The sequence below is a fragment of the Gasterosteus aculeatus genome, chromosome 4, assembly GCF_964276395.1.
Source record: "Gasterosteus aculeatus chromosome 4, fGasAcu3.hap1.1, whole genome shotgun sequence".
NCBI classification, from domain to species: Eukaryota; Metazoa; Chordata; class Actinopteri; order Perciformes; family Gasterosteidae; genus Gasterosteus; species Gasterosteus aculeatus.
The window spans coordinates 9,461,356-9,474,535 of NC_135691.1; the positions used below are offsets into that span (position 1 = coordinate 9,461,356).

At 44.5% G+C, this 13,180-nt stretch overlaps 2 protein-coding genes across 2 annotated transcripts; one reads left to right on the forward strand and one right to left on the reverse strand.

Annotated features, from left to right (window-relative positions):
- Window positions 1-1,298: 1,298 nt before the first annotated feature.
- Window positions 1,299-8,634, reverse strand: LOC120817438 (zinc-binding protein A33). Its single transcript, XM_040173677.2, has 6 exons — window positions 6,998-8,634; window positions 6,343-6,438; window positions 5,039-5,272; window positions 4,902-4,924; window positions 4,327-4,442; window positions 1,299-3,594 (listed from the first exon to the last, which is right to left on the reverse strand). Exons 1-6 carry the CDS (start codon window positions 7,520-7,522, stop codon window positions 3,008-3,010), a joined length of 1,581 nt encoding a protein of 526 aa, XP_040029611.1. The 5' UTR covers window positions 7,523-8,634; the 3' UTR covers window positions 1,299-3,007.
- Window positions 8,635-8,726: 92 nt separating this feature from the next.
- LOC120817439 (endonuclease domain-containing 1 protein) lies at window positions 8,727-12,234 on the forward strand. Its single transcript, XM_040173678.2, has 2 exons — window positions 8,727-10,706; window positions 11,312-12,234. Exons 1-2 carry the CDS (start codon window positions 10,401-10,403, stop codon window positions 11,918-11,920), a joined length of 915 nt encoding a protein of 304 aa, XP_040029612.1. The 5' UTR covers window positions 8,727-10,400; the 3' UTR covers window positions 11,921-12,234.
- The last annotated feature ends 946 nt before the right edge of the window (window positions 12,235-13,180 follow it).

Genomic DNA, 13,180 nt, shown 5'->3' on the forward strand with positions numbered 1-13,180 from the left:
CTCTCACTCAAAATCTTGTGTTTTTCTCCTCATAAATGTCTTTCACTCACATTTTTCTGCCCTTTTCGTGCCTCTTTTCCCTCCACACAGTCATCCTCATTGCTGTGCACGCTTTCTCCTTCTCCCCCTCACTCAGTCGATCCGCCCTCGATCCCCCGGTCATGTTCGGAGCCTCTGTTGTAACACAAATTGGATTCTTTTTGAGGGGCCAAGGTCAGCTATTCATTAAGTGACAGAGATCAGGAGAGAGGGAGAGAGGAAGAGCGAGGGATACAAGCATCGTGGTAATGATTTTGTTTAGTCTACAACACATTGCCTCCATGTAGTCCTGCGTGTATAATCTCATCCAGCAAGCATGGCTGAGCACACACACACACACACACACACACACACACACACACACACACACACGCACACTCACAGGTGAACAAGCCACCACGGACCTCTATTTTTAGACACCAATGTTCGCACAAGCGTGTAAGCAGATCATTTTGGTTTTCAGCTCGCTAAAACAGCTGCGTATCTTTCCAAAGCAACTGATTCCACCAACAGCTTCATTTCAGTATGAAGAAGAGACATCGGTGTGTTTCCCCTCCTTCCACGACGTTGGCATTTCCCTCTATTTGCCCGTATCGTCCCCTCCCTCCATCTCCGCACCTCCTGTCAATCTGCATTAAACATTTCAGACTGAAACAGACCCTGATAGTGTCCTAGATGGATGTATCCTCCAGGCTGAGGGATAATGTACGACTTGAACTCTCTCCAGTTTCTACTGAGGTTTCCATTAATCACTTTAACCTCGTCGTTCGGTCTCCCGCCTCTCCTCATTGATTATTGATGGAGGGAGGGAGGGAGGGAGCCGCTTCTCGAGTGGGAGGCATCTTTCTCCATAACGGACAGAGCTGCTTCCCGTGGCGCTGGGGGTTAAAAATAGGGCTTGTATTTTAGGAACGGAGGGTCATTTGAGAGAGGAGAGATGAAGGATGGATGGACAAGATGAAGAGAGAGATGAGGGATGGAATAAAAGGCAGCATCTTGAAGAAGAGCGTGGAGAAAAGAAGGCAAAACTTCCCTGTAAGACTTCTCGCTCACGTTGACCCTCACTGACAGCGACCAAAGACGACGACGAACCCGCCGAGGCTGAAGAGCAGTGACGTCGCTGCTGGTTTTAGTGCTCGTCGATCGGCCTGCTGTGATATCGTGTCACAGATAGAGAGGAGATGATGCCGACCTGTGAGGTCTCCGGACCAGCAGTCCACAGTTAATGTAAAGCGGTGCACACACATGAAGCCGACAAGGACGATAGATTTGTTTTATTAGACCAATTGTCATCGTGCTCACAGATTACTGCTCGATTGGCTGGAGGGATCCATTCATCTGGTTTAACAGGACATCCAAGAAGAGAAACCTTTGTGTACATCAGTGACTGTAAACACGTGACTGGCAACCAAAGGATTGTCTAGAAAAAATCGACAGCCTTAAAGTGCAATTTCATGGAGTTTAAAAAAAATGTATTTATGACCCCAAGTGTTTTTCTTAAGTCATTTCCTCCTTCGTTGTTGCTCATGGGGCCTTTGCTGTTTGGAGACACCTGGAAGTTCATATGTTCCACATATAATATCTTTTACTTCTGCAATGACGTTTGATCTGTCCTTTGTTGCTTGTGTTTCTTTCATTTCCTATTTATGCTTTTCTTGGGGGGGGGGGGGGGTCCTTTCAGAATTGTAAATCCTTGTAACATACATTTTTAGTTTGGGATATATAAATACAACATTTTAGACAAACTCTTCTCCAAAAGCTTTGAGGGAGCTTCAGTTGAGGAGGGTTACTTTCATTAAGAATGGCATTATAAAGACGCTGTGGAGCAGATTATTGCAGCTTGTTTTAGACGCCCTCTGGAGGAAATAAACATACAAAACAACCTCTGGCAAAGACAAAATATATAAAAATGACACTTTTCCAGAGTTGTAATGTGGCGTTAAATGAAAGCAAAAGCGAAGACATACAGTCATATGTCATTATTACTTGATTAGCACTGTTGAATTTGTGCGGTACACATCACACAGATTTGGCTAAATTAAAAAAAAAGAAAGTGATATTATTTTGTTAGACATTATTTCAAAACTAAATTAGTTTTTGTGTGTTTTTTAATATTAAAACAGTTATATTTACATTCAGTGTTAGCCACCAAACAGCATTGTGTTTATCCTTAAACTAACAAATGTGTTAAAGGGTTAGGGTTAGGGTTAGCCCTAACCCATTTTCAAGCAAGATGTCCTTTAAAAGGGCTTATTTGTATTGAATTTTAGTAGTTTCCATCTTATCTCAAGTCCTACAAATCATAGTGTTTAGTCATGGTTGAATACACACATTCGAATAAAATGAATTTGTCTTGAAAGACTGTTGCTGGGTTACCTGTAGGGCCGTATTGGTACCTTTTTATAAAAAATAAAAAAACAACCCAGTACCAAGTAAAGTGGTATTTACACTTCTCCTGCATTCAGTCCTTTTTACCCAGAATCCAAAGAAAACTATTTGTATTTCCCACGCGCAGCCATGTGTGATAAAATTGCACTTGTTCTTTTGTGTCTTATGGTTGAAATGCACTTATTGTAAGTCACTTTGGATAAAAGCCTCAGCTAAATGACATGTAATGACATGTAATGTACTGTGTGGTGAAGCTGAGCTCGGCGTATTTGATCGTCAGGATGTCACAGCTACACTGCACGCCCATTGCATGTGATGAAAATAAGTGCGTTGGTGGATCCTTTTTGGCAACGGAATGCTTCTGATCACATGATCGATACGGAATTAATAGAATGAAACCCCGTATGAAGCGCAGTACACTATTGGTATCACCTCATAGTCTTTCGAACAATTAACATTCCCGGCCCCTGTTTCGATGCGTGTCCATCATCCCCCACATCATTAACACAGCGGAGTTTGACGAGTGCTCATGAAACGAGTCCATCAGAGTCTCACATCTGCTTAATGTTCATCTGCAGTTCTACTCTGACGAAGAGGACATCGCCCCCCAGTGCGGCGTCACTATGGTGAGCGGCTCCCGGTTGTTCCCGTTGATGATGGGCCAGGGGTTAAAGTACGGGAAGACGGGCTCTTTGAACTTGGCGTTGTAGAAGGTGAAGAGGTGGCTCATGTTGCCTGCGTCGTAAAACCCCACGTCGCCGCAACTGTAGTCCAGATAGACCCCCACCCTCCTGGGGGGGCTGGACAGATGGAGCAGGCTGTCCTCAGAGTCGGTGCACGCCTCGTACTCGGAGGCGCCGTCGGCGTTGTGCCTCAGCACCAGGGTCCAGAACCCGTCCTCGGGGCAGAGGCTGATCTCGTCCTTCCTGTTGACGGAGGCTGTGGCCACGCCGAGCCCCCACGCCGTCTTTGAGCCCACCTCCACCTCCCAGTAGTGCCTGCCAGACGAGAAGGCTTCGGAGCCCAGGACGATGTTGTAGAGGGTGAAGCGCTCCGGGTTGTTGGGCAGGTTGGGCTGGATCTTCCCCATTTGGACGCTGGTGCGACACGGGGACACCCACAGGCACGGGTAGGCCGTGTCCGGGTCCAGGGTCACTGCTTTGACAGCTGAGAAGGCAACAAAATGAACTTTAGAAAAAGGGTTAGAAACCGACCAATGCAATGATGTGTGTGGCACATAAAGACCCAATAAAGACTCCTTGGCTGTGACCTTCAGCAAGATACCGAATGCCTCCCTGCTCACACAGTGTAAGACGAGCTCGATAAGAGCATCTACTACATGGATACAACTGAAATATAAATGATACTGCGTCAAGCTGTAACTCTAGAGATCCATTAAATCCTTCGCTGCTGTCTAGTGTTACTACCAATGTATGACATGTCCCTGGCATATGTCCCAAATTAGGTTTTTGATCCTCTGACAGACGGAACCTATAAAGCGGATGGACGCATGCTTGAAAACGGGTGTCTGATGACTCGGCTCCCCGAGACAGAGCAGCTTGATATTAAAAAAATGAAAAGCACAAAAATGTATATTGTAGTTATTGCAAAGGAGCACTTGACAGAATATAAATGTCAAAGTCCATGTAGTAGCGGTGGAGAGAACGAGTCATGGGGCCTTTTCAAATAGTGGTTTGAAGTCTTGTGGCTCTGGGAAAGTTCAAAAGCCTGAAGATGATTCCGGAGTGGGATCCACACTCCGCACGCAGCAAATGTTTGACCGAGACATTGAAGCACAATCCAGTTTCTTTGGAGCTTGACTTATGCAAGTCAGATATTGCGGCATTATTTTCTCTCATGAAACTGTGTGTGTGTGTGTGTGTGTGTGTGTTTATATACCTGGCTGAAACACGGAGCTCATTTTCCTCCAGGTCCTGTACTGCAGAGGACCCAGAAACTCTCCTGACTGCAGGTCCTGGACCACCTCGGAGGGGCGTTCGAACCAGCTCTCCGCCCTTCCAGAGAGAGAGAGAGAGAGAGAGAGAGATCAAACAAATGAAAGCAAAAGGCTTCCTCGCTGCTTGGGTGGTTGGGGTGTCCCTTGGGTTGTTAAAAAAACTATTCTTTTTTAAAATTGTACTTAGAAAAGGTGATTATTTAAGTCATGCAGAGAACATTCTGTCATTTGAGTTATATTTGCATTCAGGCCATCATTGTTAGGAAGAAATGTAAAAAAAGACTAATGAATCCTCCAAGTTTCAAGTCATCTTGGACTTTCTGCCTCCGGTAAGAATTACAACGTGTGGCAAAGATGAGGCGCCGCAAACCCGCCCGCACATCCTGTTTCAGCAACACTTACATACAAAACAATACACCAGTTCATTTTGACGTTAGACATTGTGAATGTCTAACGTGGAGACATAGGGGGAGTAGACCTGGAAACGAATGAGTGGGAGGATTTTGATGACGCTCACCCTCCGATGAAATCTTTGATTCCCTGAAATAAAGCAAATTAGAACCAATCAGAACAAGCCACGGTTCACTAAATACTTCAATGTTCTTTGGTATTCACATACGTCTATCTATCTATCTGCGTATCGTCTTGTCACACCTTGAGTTGCTCTGGGTTTTCCTCCTCCGTCAGTTTGAGGTGAAGCTGGTCGGCCCTACTTTCCATTTGGCTGATTTGCTCTGTGGTCTCGGTCAGCGCCTCCTCCAGCTGGTTGAGCTTCTCATCCTTCTGCTTCTGCAGTTTCTCCTTTATGTGCACCTCCTCCTCCAGTAGGAACTCCCTCAGGAGGCCAAACTCTGCGGTCACCATCTCCTCCAGATCTCCTGCTCGCTCCTGGAACAGAGGGAGGACCCGAATCAGCAAGCACACGATGAGTCAACTAGAGACCAACGTTATCGCACTTTTAAAAAACGTACAAATTAAACTATCCACTATTTATGTTGACTGCTCTTATTTTGTTAACCTGCTGATGAGATGAGGCCTTTCTGTTGACCGAGAGGGGATGACGGGCATGTGTTCTTTCTGGGGTTTGTAGTGAATGTGAGGCTTTCACCTGTAAAGGGGTTTGTTTTATTCTGTAGTATTGGTGCTTTCATTTCATTATAAGGATAGAAATACTTAATTAACTCCTAAAACAGGTAGAAAGACAGGCACTCGGTTAAAATAAGCACCTACAAACACACACACACACACACACACACAGATTGCCAAACTTCCTCTAAAGTTATTGACCCACATCCTGTCATACCAACAGAGAAACTAAGAAGTGAAAATCCACGAATGTGCAAATAAACTGGGTCAAACAGACAGCGAGACAGACGGTCTAAAGTACCCTGAAGCAGAGATGTGTGTAGCGGTTTGTTGAAGCAGAAACTCTTAACACAACAAACATTCTACGCTCACATTCCTCTGGGTAAACGCACAAAGAGCTCTATTTGAGGAGAGGGCTGCTACGGTGGAAAAAGAGCCTCGGCCTAAACTCGACAAGTTGTTATCTCTTTCCACGAGGGTGTGCAGCGCAGTTATTGTACACGCCGTACTCGTTGGTTCGTATGCGCGTGCGTGACGCCTGCAAAGAATGCGATTATGAGAACGACAAACATGACTCCCAAGTGCACCGACGTTCATGGTTTCATTTCAGGAAGGATCTCTGCATTCGAAGAACATGTCGACCATCACGTTGGAACGAACAGCGCTGAGCAACGGCCTGTTGAGTCACCGCCGGCCTTGATCAGGGGCAAGTCATCAGCCAGTCACGTCCGCCACACGTGTGAAGGTGAATGAATAAAGGCGGATGCTGCTTAGCAAGCAGAAATAGTGGTTCTTCCCTCAGGCAGAATGACACAAGCACTCCTCCCGTATTTCGCAATGCTTCACAAACAAATACACGCATCTCTCAATACCTTGACGTGGAGGATCTTTTCATTGGTGTGCCTTTGGAAGAGCGTGGCCTCCGCCGTCTGCAGCTGAAGCCTCTCTAGAGCGACAGACAGTTTGTCCTGCAGCAGAAACAGACGGTCACATGCTGAAAGTGGCTGCTGCTGAACCAGATTAGAGTGCATCTGCTTTGAACAACAACAACAACATCATCCTAAATGGGAGTCATGGGATGGCCGCCCTCTCTTCAACGGACTGCTCTGAGCCACACATTCAAACTAAATGGAGTTTAGTTCTGTGTGAGTGAAAGACCGGAGGCCTCGCAGGGCGACTCTTTAAACAAGCCGGCGCTGGTCAGCAGGGTTAGAGGAGTTGTGGGAGTTCACACCTGTCTGCTGAATTCCTGTAAAACACAAGGTACCAAAAGGCTCCCAGGGACAATCAGGCTTTTAAAAGTCACTGACTTTTAACAAAGTTTACTCTGCAAAACAATTCTTGAGCTAATTCCAGAGCATTGATTTGACAATAATGACTGTTTGTCAAACTTGACATACAGTTCTTCCAAAACAACCAGGAGAGGAGCGCATGCCCCAGGCCAAAACGTAAAGTTGAAGGGATAAATAATGACGTTAACTATTGATGTCAAGACAGCCGTCATCATCTCAGCCAACGAGACAGTACCTTGTAGTTCTCGAAGGCCTCGGTAATGGGGATGACATTGTGCGTCTTGTGGTCCCTGGACATGCCGCACACCAGACAGATGGGCAGCTGGTCGTCCTCGCAGTACAGCTTCAGCTTCTCCTCGTGCTCCTCGCACATATCCACGTCCGAACCCACGCGCGGCCAGTGGCCGACGGACGAGGCCACGCTGCTCATGCTGGAGCCGGGCTCCCGGTCCTCCGGCTCCTCCGGCGCGTCCTCGGAGGCCCAGCTCGACATGGCCCCGGCGGTGTCCACCACCCGGGCCCTGCGCACGCTGTCCACGACGTTGCACAGCAGCGAGTTGGGTCGCAGCTTGCCGCCGCTCGACTTTCTACACTTGGGGCAACTCGACAGCTCGTCCGCCTTGGCCTCCCAGCACTGGAGGATGCACAGCTGGCAGAAGTGGTGTCCGCACTCGAGGATCACCGGGTCGCGGAAGAGCTCCAGACACACCGGGCACGTGAGCTCCGACTGAAGCTCCTCGATGGCGCTGGCGTCCGTCATGGCTCGGCCCGGCGCATAGTCCCCGTGAAATAACGTAGGAACGGCAGAATAAGGCAGGAAACGCGGTGGAAGTAAAAGAGAGAGGGAGAGGGGGGGCTGGGCGCGCTCTTCCGTCCCCCGGCGAGGAGGCGAGGGAGTGGTCTGAAGTGCGCAGCTCGGCGGCTCCACGGCAGGTTTGAACGCGGAAGCGCGCGAGGGCGTGAAGCAACAGGCGCGAGGCGGCTGCACGGGGAGGAAACGGTTAATCAAACACACACTTGCATGTTTATGTATGATAGCCACTGCTTTTCTCTTTAGTCCCCTTTACAAAGTGCATCACTAATACGGATAATAAAGTCAACTCATTAATAAAGGGTGATAAATACCATATTATTATTATCATATAATAATAATAATAATAATTTCTACAAAAGTTTCATTTTGCATTTGTACACATTTCATTTGAATGAATAGTGGTCAAATTGCACATCCGACGATCCGATCAAAGGTCAAATATCTTTTTGGGAGGAGTTTCAGATTGCAACAACCTAAACGCCGTCTCCCCAACGCTCCCTTTCACTCATGTTTCCCACAGCCACTCAATCTACTGTTAGTTTAGTTAAAACATGTGGAGGAAGGTCTTTAGCTGCGGATTGTTATGTTTAGGATATAGGAGTTAGTCTCATCATCTGTTCTTCTACATGACCTAATAATAGCTTTACAAAATATGTAAAATTAAAAAAAACAAATTTAAGAACAGGATTATAATTAAAATGTTACACATTTGAGATATTGTTTCTCAGCCAACAGAGACGTTTATATATATATATATATATATATCTTAATTGTATAGGTCAACACCAGTCCCTATTATTGTTATTATTGTTGTAATCTTTCTGTATTTAAATCTCTAGTTAGACATTGACTTTCTATTCAAGTTGCCCTTCTATTTGTGTTCCAATGTATTTGGTCCAATAACTCTTGTGTAAGTGCAGCACAACTAATTAAGGATAAATTGACTATTCTTCAGAGTGAAGCCGTAGTGTACAAACTTAGTTCATCAGTAGGTGAACCAGGTGTTTTTAGGTTCCCAAACACACCCAGCAGCCTCTGAGCAACACAAAACAAAGAAGAAAAAATGAAACTAGCTGACAGAGTAAACCAGGAAGGGAAAGTACAAGTGTTTTTGTATGTAATCGTTCTTTTAGGTGAGCGAGGGAGTGTCTTTGATTAGGATTTTCTTTTTTTTCTGAGATAAGTCTTATTAGAGTCTTCTCTTGAATGATATATTCAAAAAAACAGACAGCCAGTCTCCCATTTAAAGGACGACTTGTTATGGTGTGGCTTCGTGAAAAATAGTATTTAACCCTCTTCCCCAAATATTTAATCGGTATTACTAAGTAGCTGCTCTACTGGAAACTGGAACTGTGGAAATTCTAGGTCATCCACATGTTTCGCCTCGTCACCAGTGTCCGTAAACTCAGCGTTATTTTTCACAGTGCAACCAGTTCCACTGACCGGACCATCATCAGCTTCTCATGTGTCATGTCTCTGAGTGCTCACTAGATGGCCATAATAAACAGCCTTGTGCCCACAACTCAAAGAAAAAAAAAACCAATAGATTCCAACAATGTACTCATTTTATTTGTGATCCTATCCTGTAATTTATTATCAGGTTATTAGAACTAAATGTTCTAACATTGTTCTAGCACTTTGATGCTAGGAATACTAAACGTGTCTGAAAAATTCCCAGACCCTGACAAGGGTTTTTGAAAGTTATAGAAAGAGAATTCTTAACCATTTTCAAACCACCAATGGATGCATAAATCTCTAATTGATGAGACGCAGATCTCTAGCAGACTCCACCATTCAAGAAACTAAAATTACAAGTACCTCATAGACCTAGATTGGTCTTCTGTATTGATAGTATCGATACTCAAAAAAGACTCAATCAGTGGTATCAGTACTTAGCGTACAGATTAACCCACCACATGTACATCATTGACTCAGATCACTTGGACTTTATTAGCCGTGTACATCTCTCTGGTTTCACATGTTTACATCATTTCTACAATCTAACTATTTCATTTATTAAAAAATATAGTTTTTATAACAAACTGGATAAAGATGCAAAGAGGATTTTCCAATTTAACCTGACAGTTGAGAAATAATGGAAGTACTGTAGCATGTTTATACTATTTGTGGTTCCCACAATGAGAGAAGAAAAACGAGAGCACACAGAAACCAGAGAGACAGAAAATGAAACCCGTTGACTCAGTGTCCTTGTGTCATGACATCATTTACAAATAGTAAGTAACAACTTTTTTATGGGGAACACATGCAAGAATATAAATGAGTGTTTGCACCTCGAGCATCACAAACATCTCAATTAATATCATGAACATTCTTTACATTGTGTGAGTCCCTTCTGTGTCCCTTGATGCTTCATCTCTTTAGACAGCGTGAGGAAGCTGGGGACAGCAGCACGGAAGTCAAATACTGAAACATCTCTATTTAAGAAGCTTATCTATTATTGTCAAGAATATAAAAGCTTGATGTTGATGCATAGTTTACGTTTCAGAGTTCACCTCCAATTTACCACAATCCCTGAAGGGTTAAACGCTGGAAACAAGATGTTTAACACCTCAGCTGACCGTTGGGGTGAAAAAGATGTGCAGCACAGTCGTTTCTCAGAAGTCTGCCTGCCTGCTCATCAGTGGGGGAAGTTTGATAGAGGTTGGGGGGGTGTTACTCTCACCCACGGGACTGCTGCTTTCTGTATATATAAGAGGAACCCTCAAACACCAACGCTACAGACTCTGGACGGACGCAAAGGAGACATCGGTTCTATTGAACTCTGGAGCTTTGTCTGCACAACCTGCTGCTCTGTCTGTGTAGAATGTCTCACAAGAAGATGCTGCAATGCTCCATGGGAGCTCTGCTTCTCCTCTTACCCTGGTTTGGTGGCCTGGTCCTGGGAGAGATCAGCAAGGACTTCTCCCAGTGCCTTGATTTCTTCTATAAGGAAACTCCACCCGCAGGTATCCCAGCAGAGGGGTACCAGCCAATATGCCAGCGCTACCAAAACCAGTACCGCTTTGCGAGCCTGTATCACCGTGAGCATCGTTCACCGCTGTACTCTGCGTACATACTCAGTCCTCCAGATGGTAAGCGGCCCAAATCTACCTGGATGTTTGAACCTCAGGTGAGTAGGACAACAGAGACCTTTTTCATAACTGTAATCGATTGAGAATTACTTTGCTTGCTCAGTTTGATTTTCGTTTGTATCTACTGTCATTACACACCCAGTTTATTATATGTATTAGTGTGTTAAGCAGTCGACATTTGTAAAGAAACGGCATTCAAAACTATCTCCCTCAAGTGGAACCAAACTCTGCAAAGACTTTATTGTTACAACTTTCATGCAGGTAGAATTTGTTGAAAGACTTTTGCGATATAGTTACGATGTAGTGCGATCAGTTACAAGTTGTCATGACTAAAACAGAGTCATTTCTATCAAGGCATTACTGTAGAGTAAAGTGTATCTTAATAACTCATTTATTGGCCTTCCCTTGTAGATGTATTTGGAATTTGTGTTTACGTTTTAAGACAACAATATGACAGAGAACATTAATAGTTTCTGGTGAATATAAGTTTTCTCGTGGTCAATGTGTGATTGTGACACACATGATCTTTTATTTGGTGAAGTAACAGAGAAAGGAAAGTGGAAATCGGAAGTTCTGTTTATTATTCATTTTTCAAACAAAGAAAAAAGTAAAAAAAGTGTCCTTCTCTCTGTCGGTCATTCAGTTGGCGTTTTCCAGTGCCAGCTCAGAGATGCAAATCTTCCACATCCCCGTGGACCAGAATGTGATTGAGAGCCAGGCGGTGAATGAGGACTACAAGAACTCCAACTTCACCAAAGGACATCTCAATCCAAGCCTGCACCAGAAGACCAAACAAGACCGCAAGGCCACCTTTACACTGACTAACATTGTCCCACAGAAAAAGGGCTCCAACGCCGGACCGTGGAATGATCTGGAGAGGAAAGTTTTCGGAAAATTCAAGGCCTTCTGCAACGGGACTATGCATGTGATCACCGGAGTCATGCCGTACGAGTCTGAATCGCACTGGATCAACAACAGGGTGTCTGTCCCTGAGTACATGTGGTCCGCCTACTGCTGCCCATCCTTCAGATCCGACCTTCCTGAGCAAGAGAAGCCCTTTTTTCCCACGTATGCTGCAGTGGGAAGGAATGATCGTAACAGTGGAGAGGAGTTTGTGCCAGTTAACGTCAAGGCGAAACCCTCTGTGAAGGGCTACGATGTGAGGCGCATGTCCTTACAGGAGCTGGAGGACATCCTGAGACAGAGGCTGAATGCGCCCATCGCTCTGTTTAATGGACAGTGCAATCAGTAAATGTCTCTGTGGTGGGTGTGCGCTGCTGTATTCACCATGTGCAGCACATCTTTTCTTCTTTAATTACTTGAATGACCGTTCTAATCAGGAAAGGAAATACATTTTTTAAATGATTTTATTTTTCAAATAATATTTTTCCCTGTTATGTTGTGTCACCCTGTAACAACTGATTTCACTGTGATTTTACTAATGGAATAAGATATTAAATAGGTGAAGAGCCTTCTTATTAAACAGAATGAATATTGATTTTCTGTTGAAGTATCCACTTTGTTTATACACATGCAAACACCTCCAAATAAAATGGTTGCACATTTCACACTTTGTACTCTCTGTATGCACCAGCAGGATGTATAAAGTACAAATTACTGTCTGATGTGCTGAGCAACAAGTAACTTTAGGGACAAACTGTGTTCAATGTGATTTTTCTCAGGATGTTATCAGGTTATTGTTTTTAATTAGTTAAGACCTTAACCACCCTAACAGGCTGGATGAACCATCCATCCCACTACACGTGCATGTGTTTCCAATGCCAGAGAAAAAGGGAGTCTCAAAGCTGCTGTGTGATCATTTAAATAAACACAAATAGATTCAGGACTATATTACATATATACAGACTGGAAAACGCAATTATGATATAGAAGAGTAAAGTCCCTAATGATGTTATTGGATGTTACATTACATTACAGGTCATTTAGCAGACGCTTTTATCCAAAGCAACTACATTATATTTGTAACCCATGGATTTCACATTTTGCCCGGGGAGCAATTAGGGGCTAGGTGTCTTTCTCAGGGACACTTCGACTTGGGACATGGGGCAGCCGGGACTCTAACCACCAACCTTGCGGCTCCCAGCACACCCTCTCTACCCCTGCGCCACGACGAATGTTGTATTTTAATCACACATCTTCCACAAACACATTTTGATTGACATAGTTTGAACCCTGAAGCTTTTGGGGACACTTTAATTCTAGTGGCCACTTTGCATGATTAGTAAACCAGCTTTGCTTAATGCGGTCAATATGAAAATATTGTTACATCTTTAATACACTAAATATATTAAATTCACCGGCTCAGCTACGTTGCAAATCAAGTCCGCAGTAGTATGGAGCCAAATCCAGGTCAGAAGTTTTGATCATTCGAAAAACAACAAACATTGAAAAATACAACAATGTATTCAAAAAACGGAAGAGGGAAGGAGTTACCCGGCCCGGAGGAAGCCCGGGGCCCCCATTTGGAGCCAGGCCCAGATGGAGGGCCCGA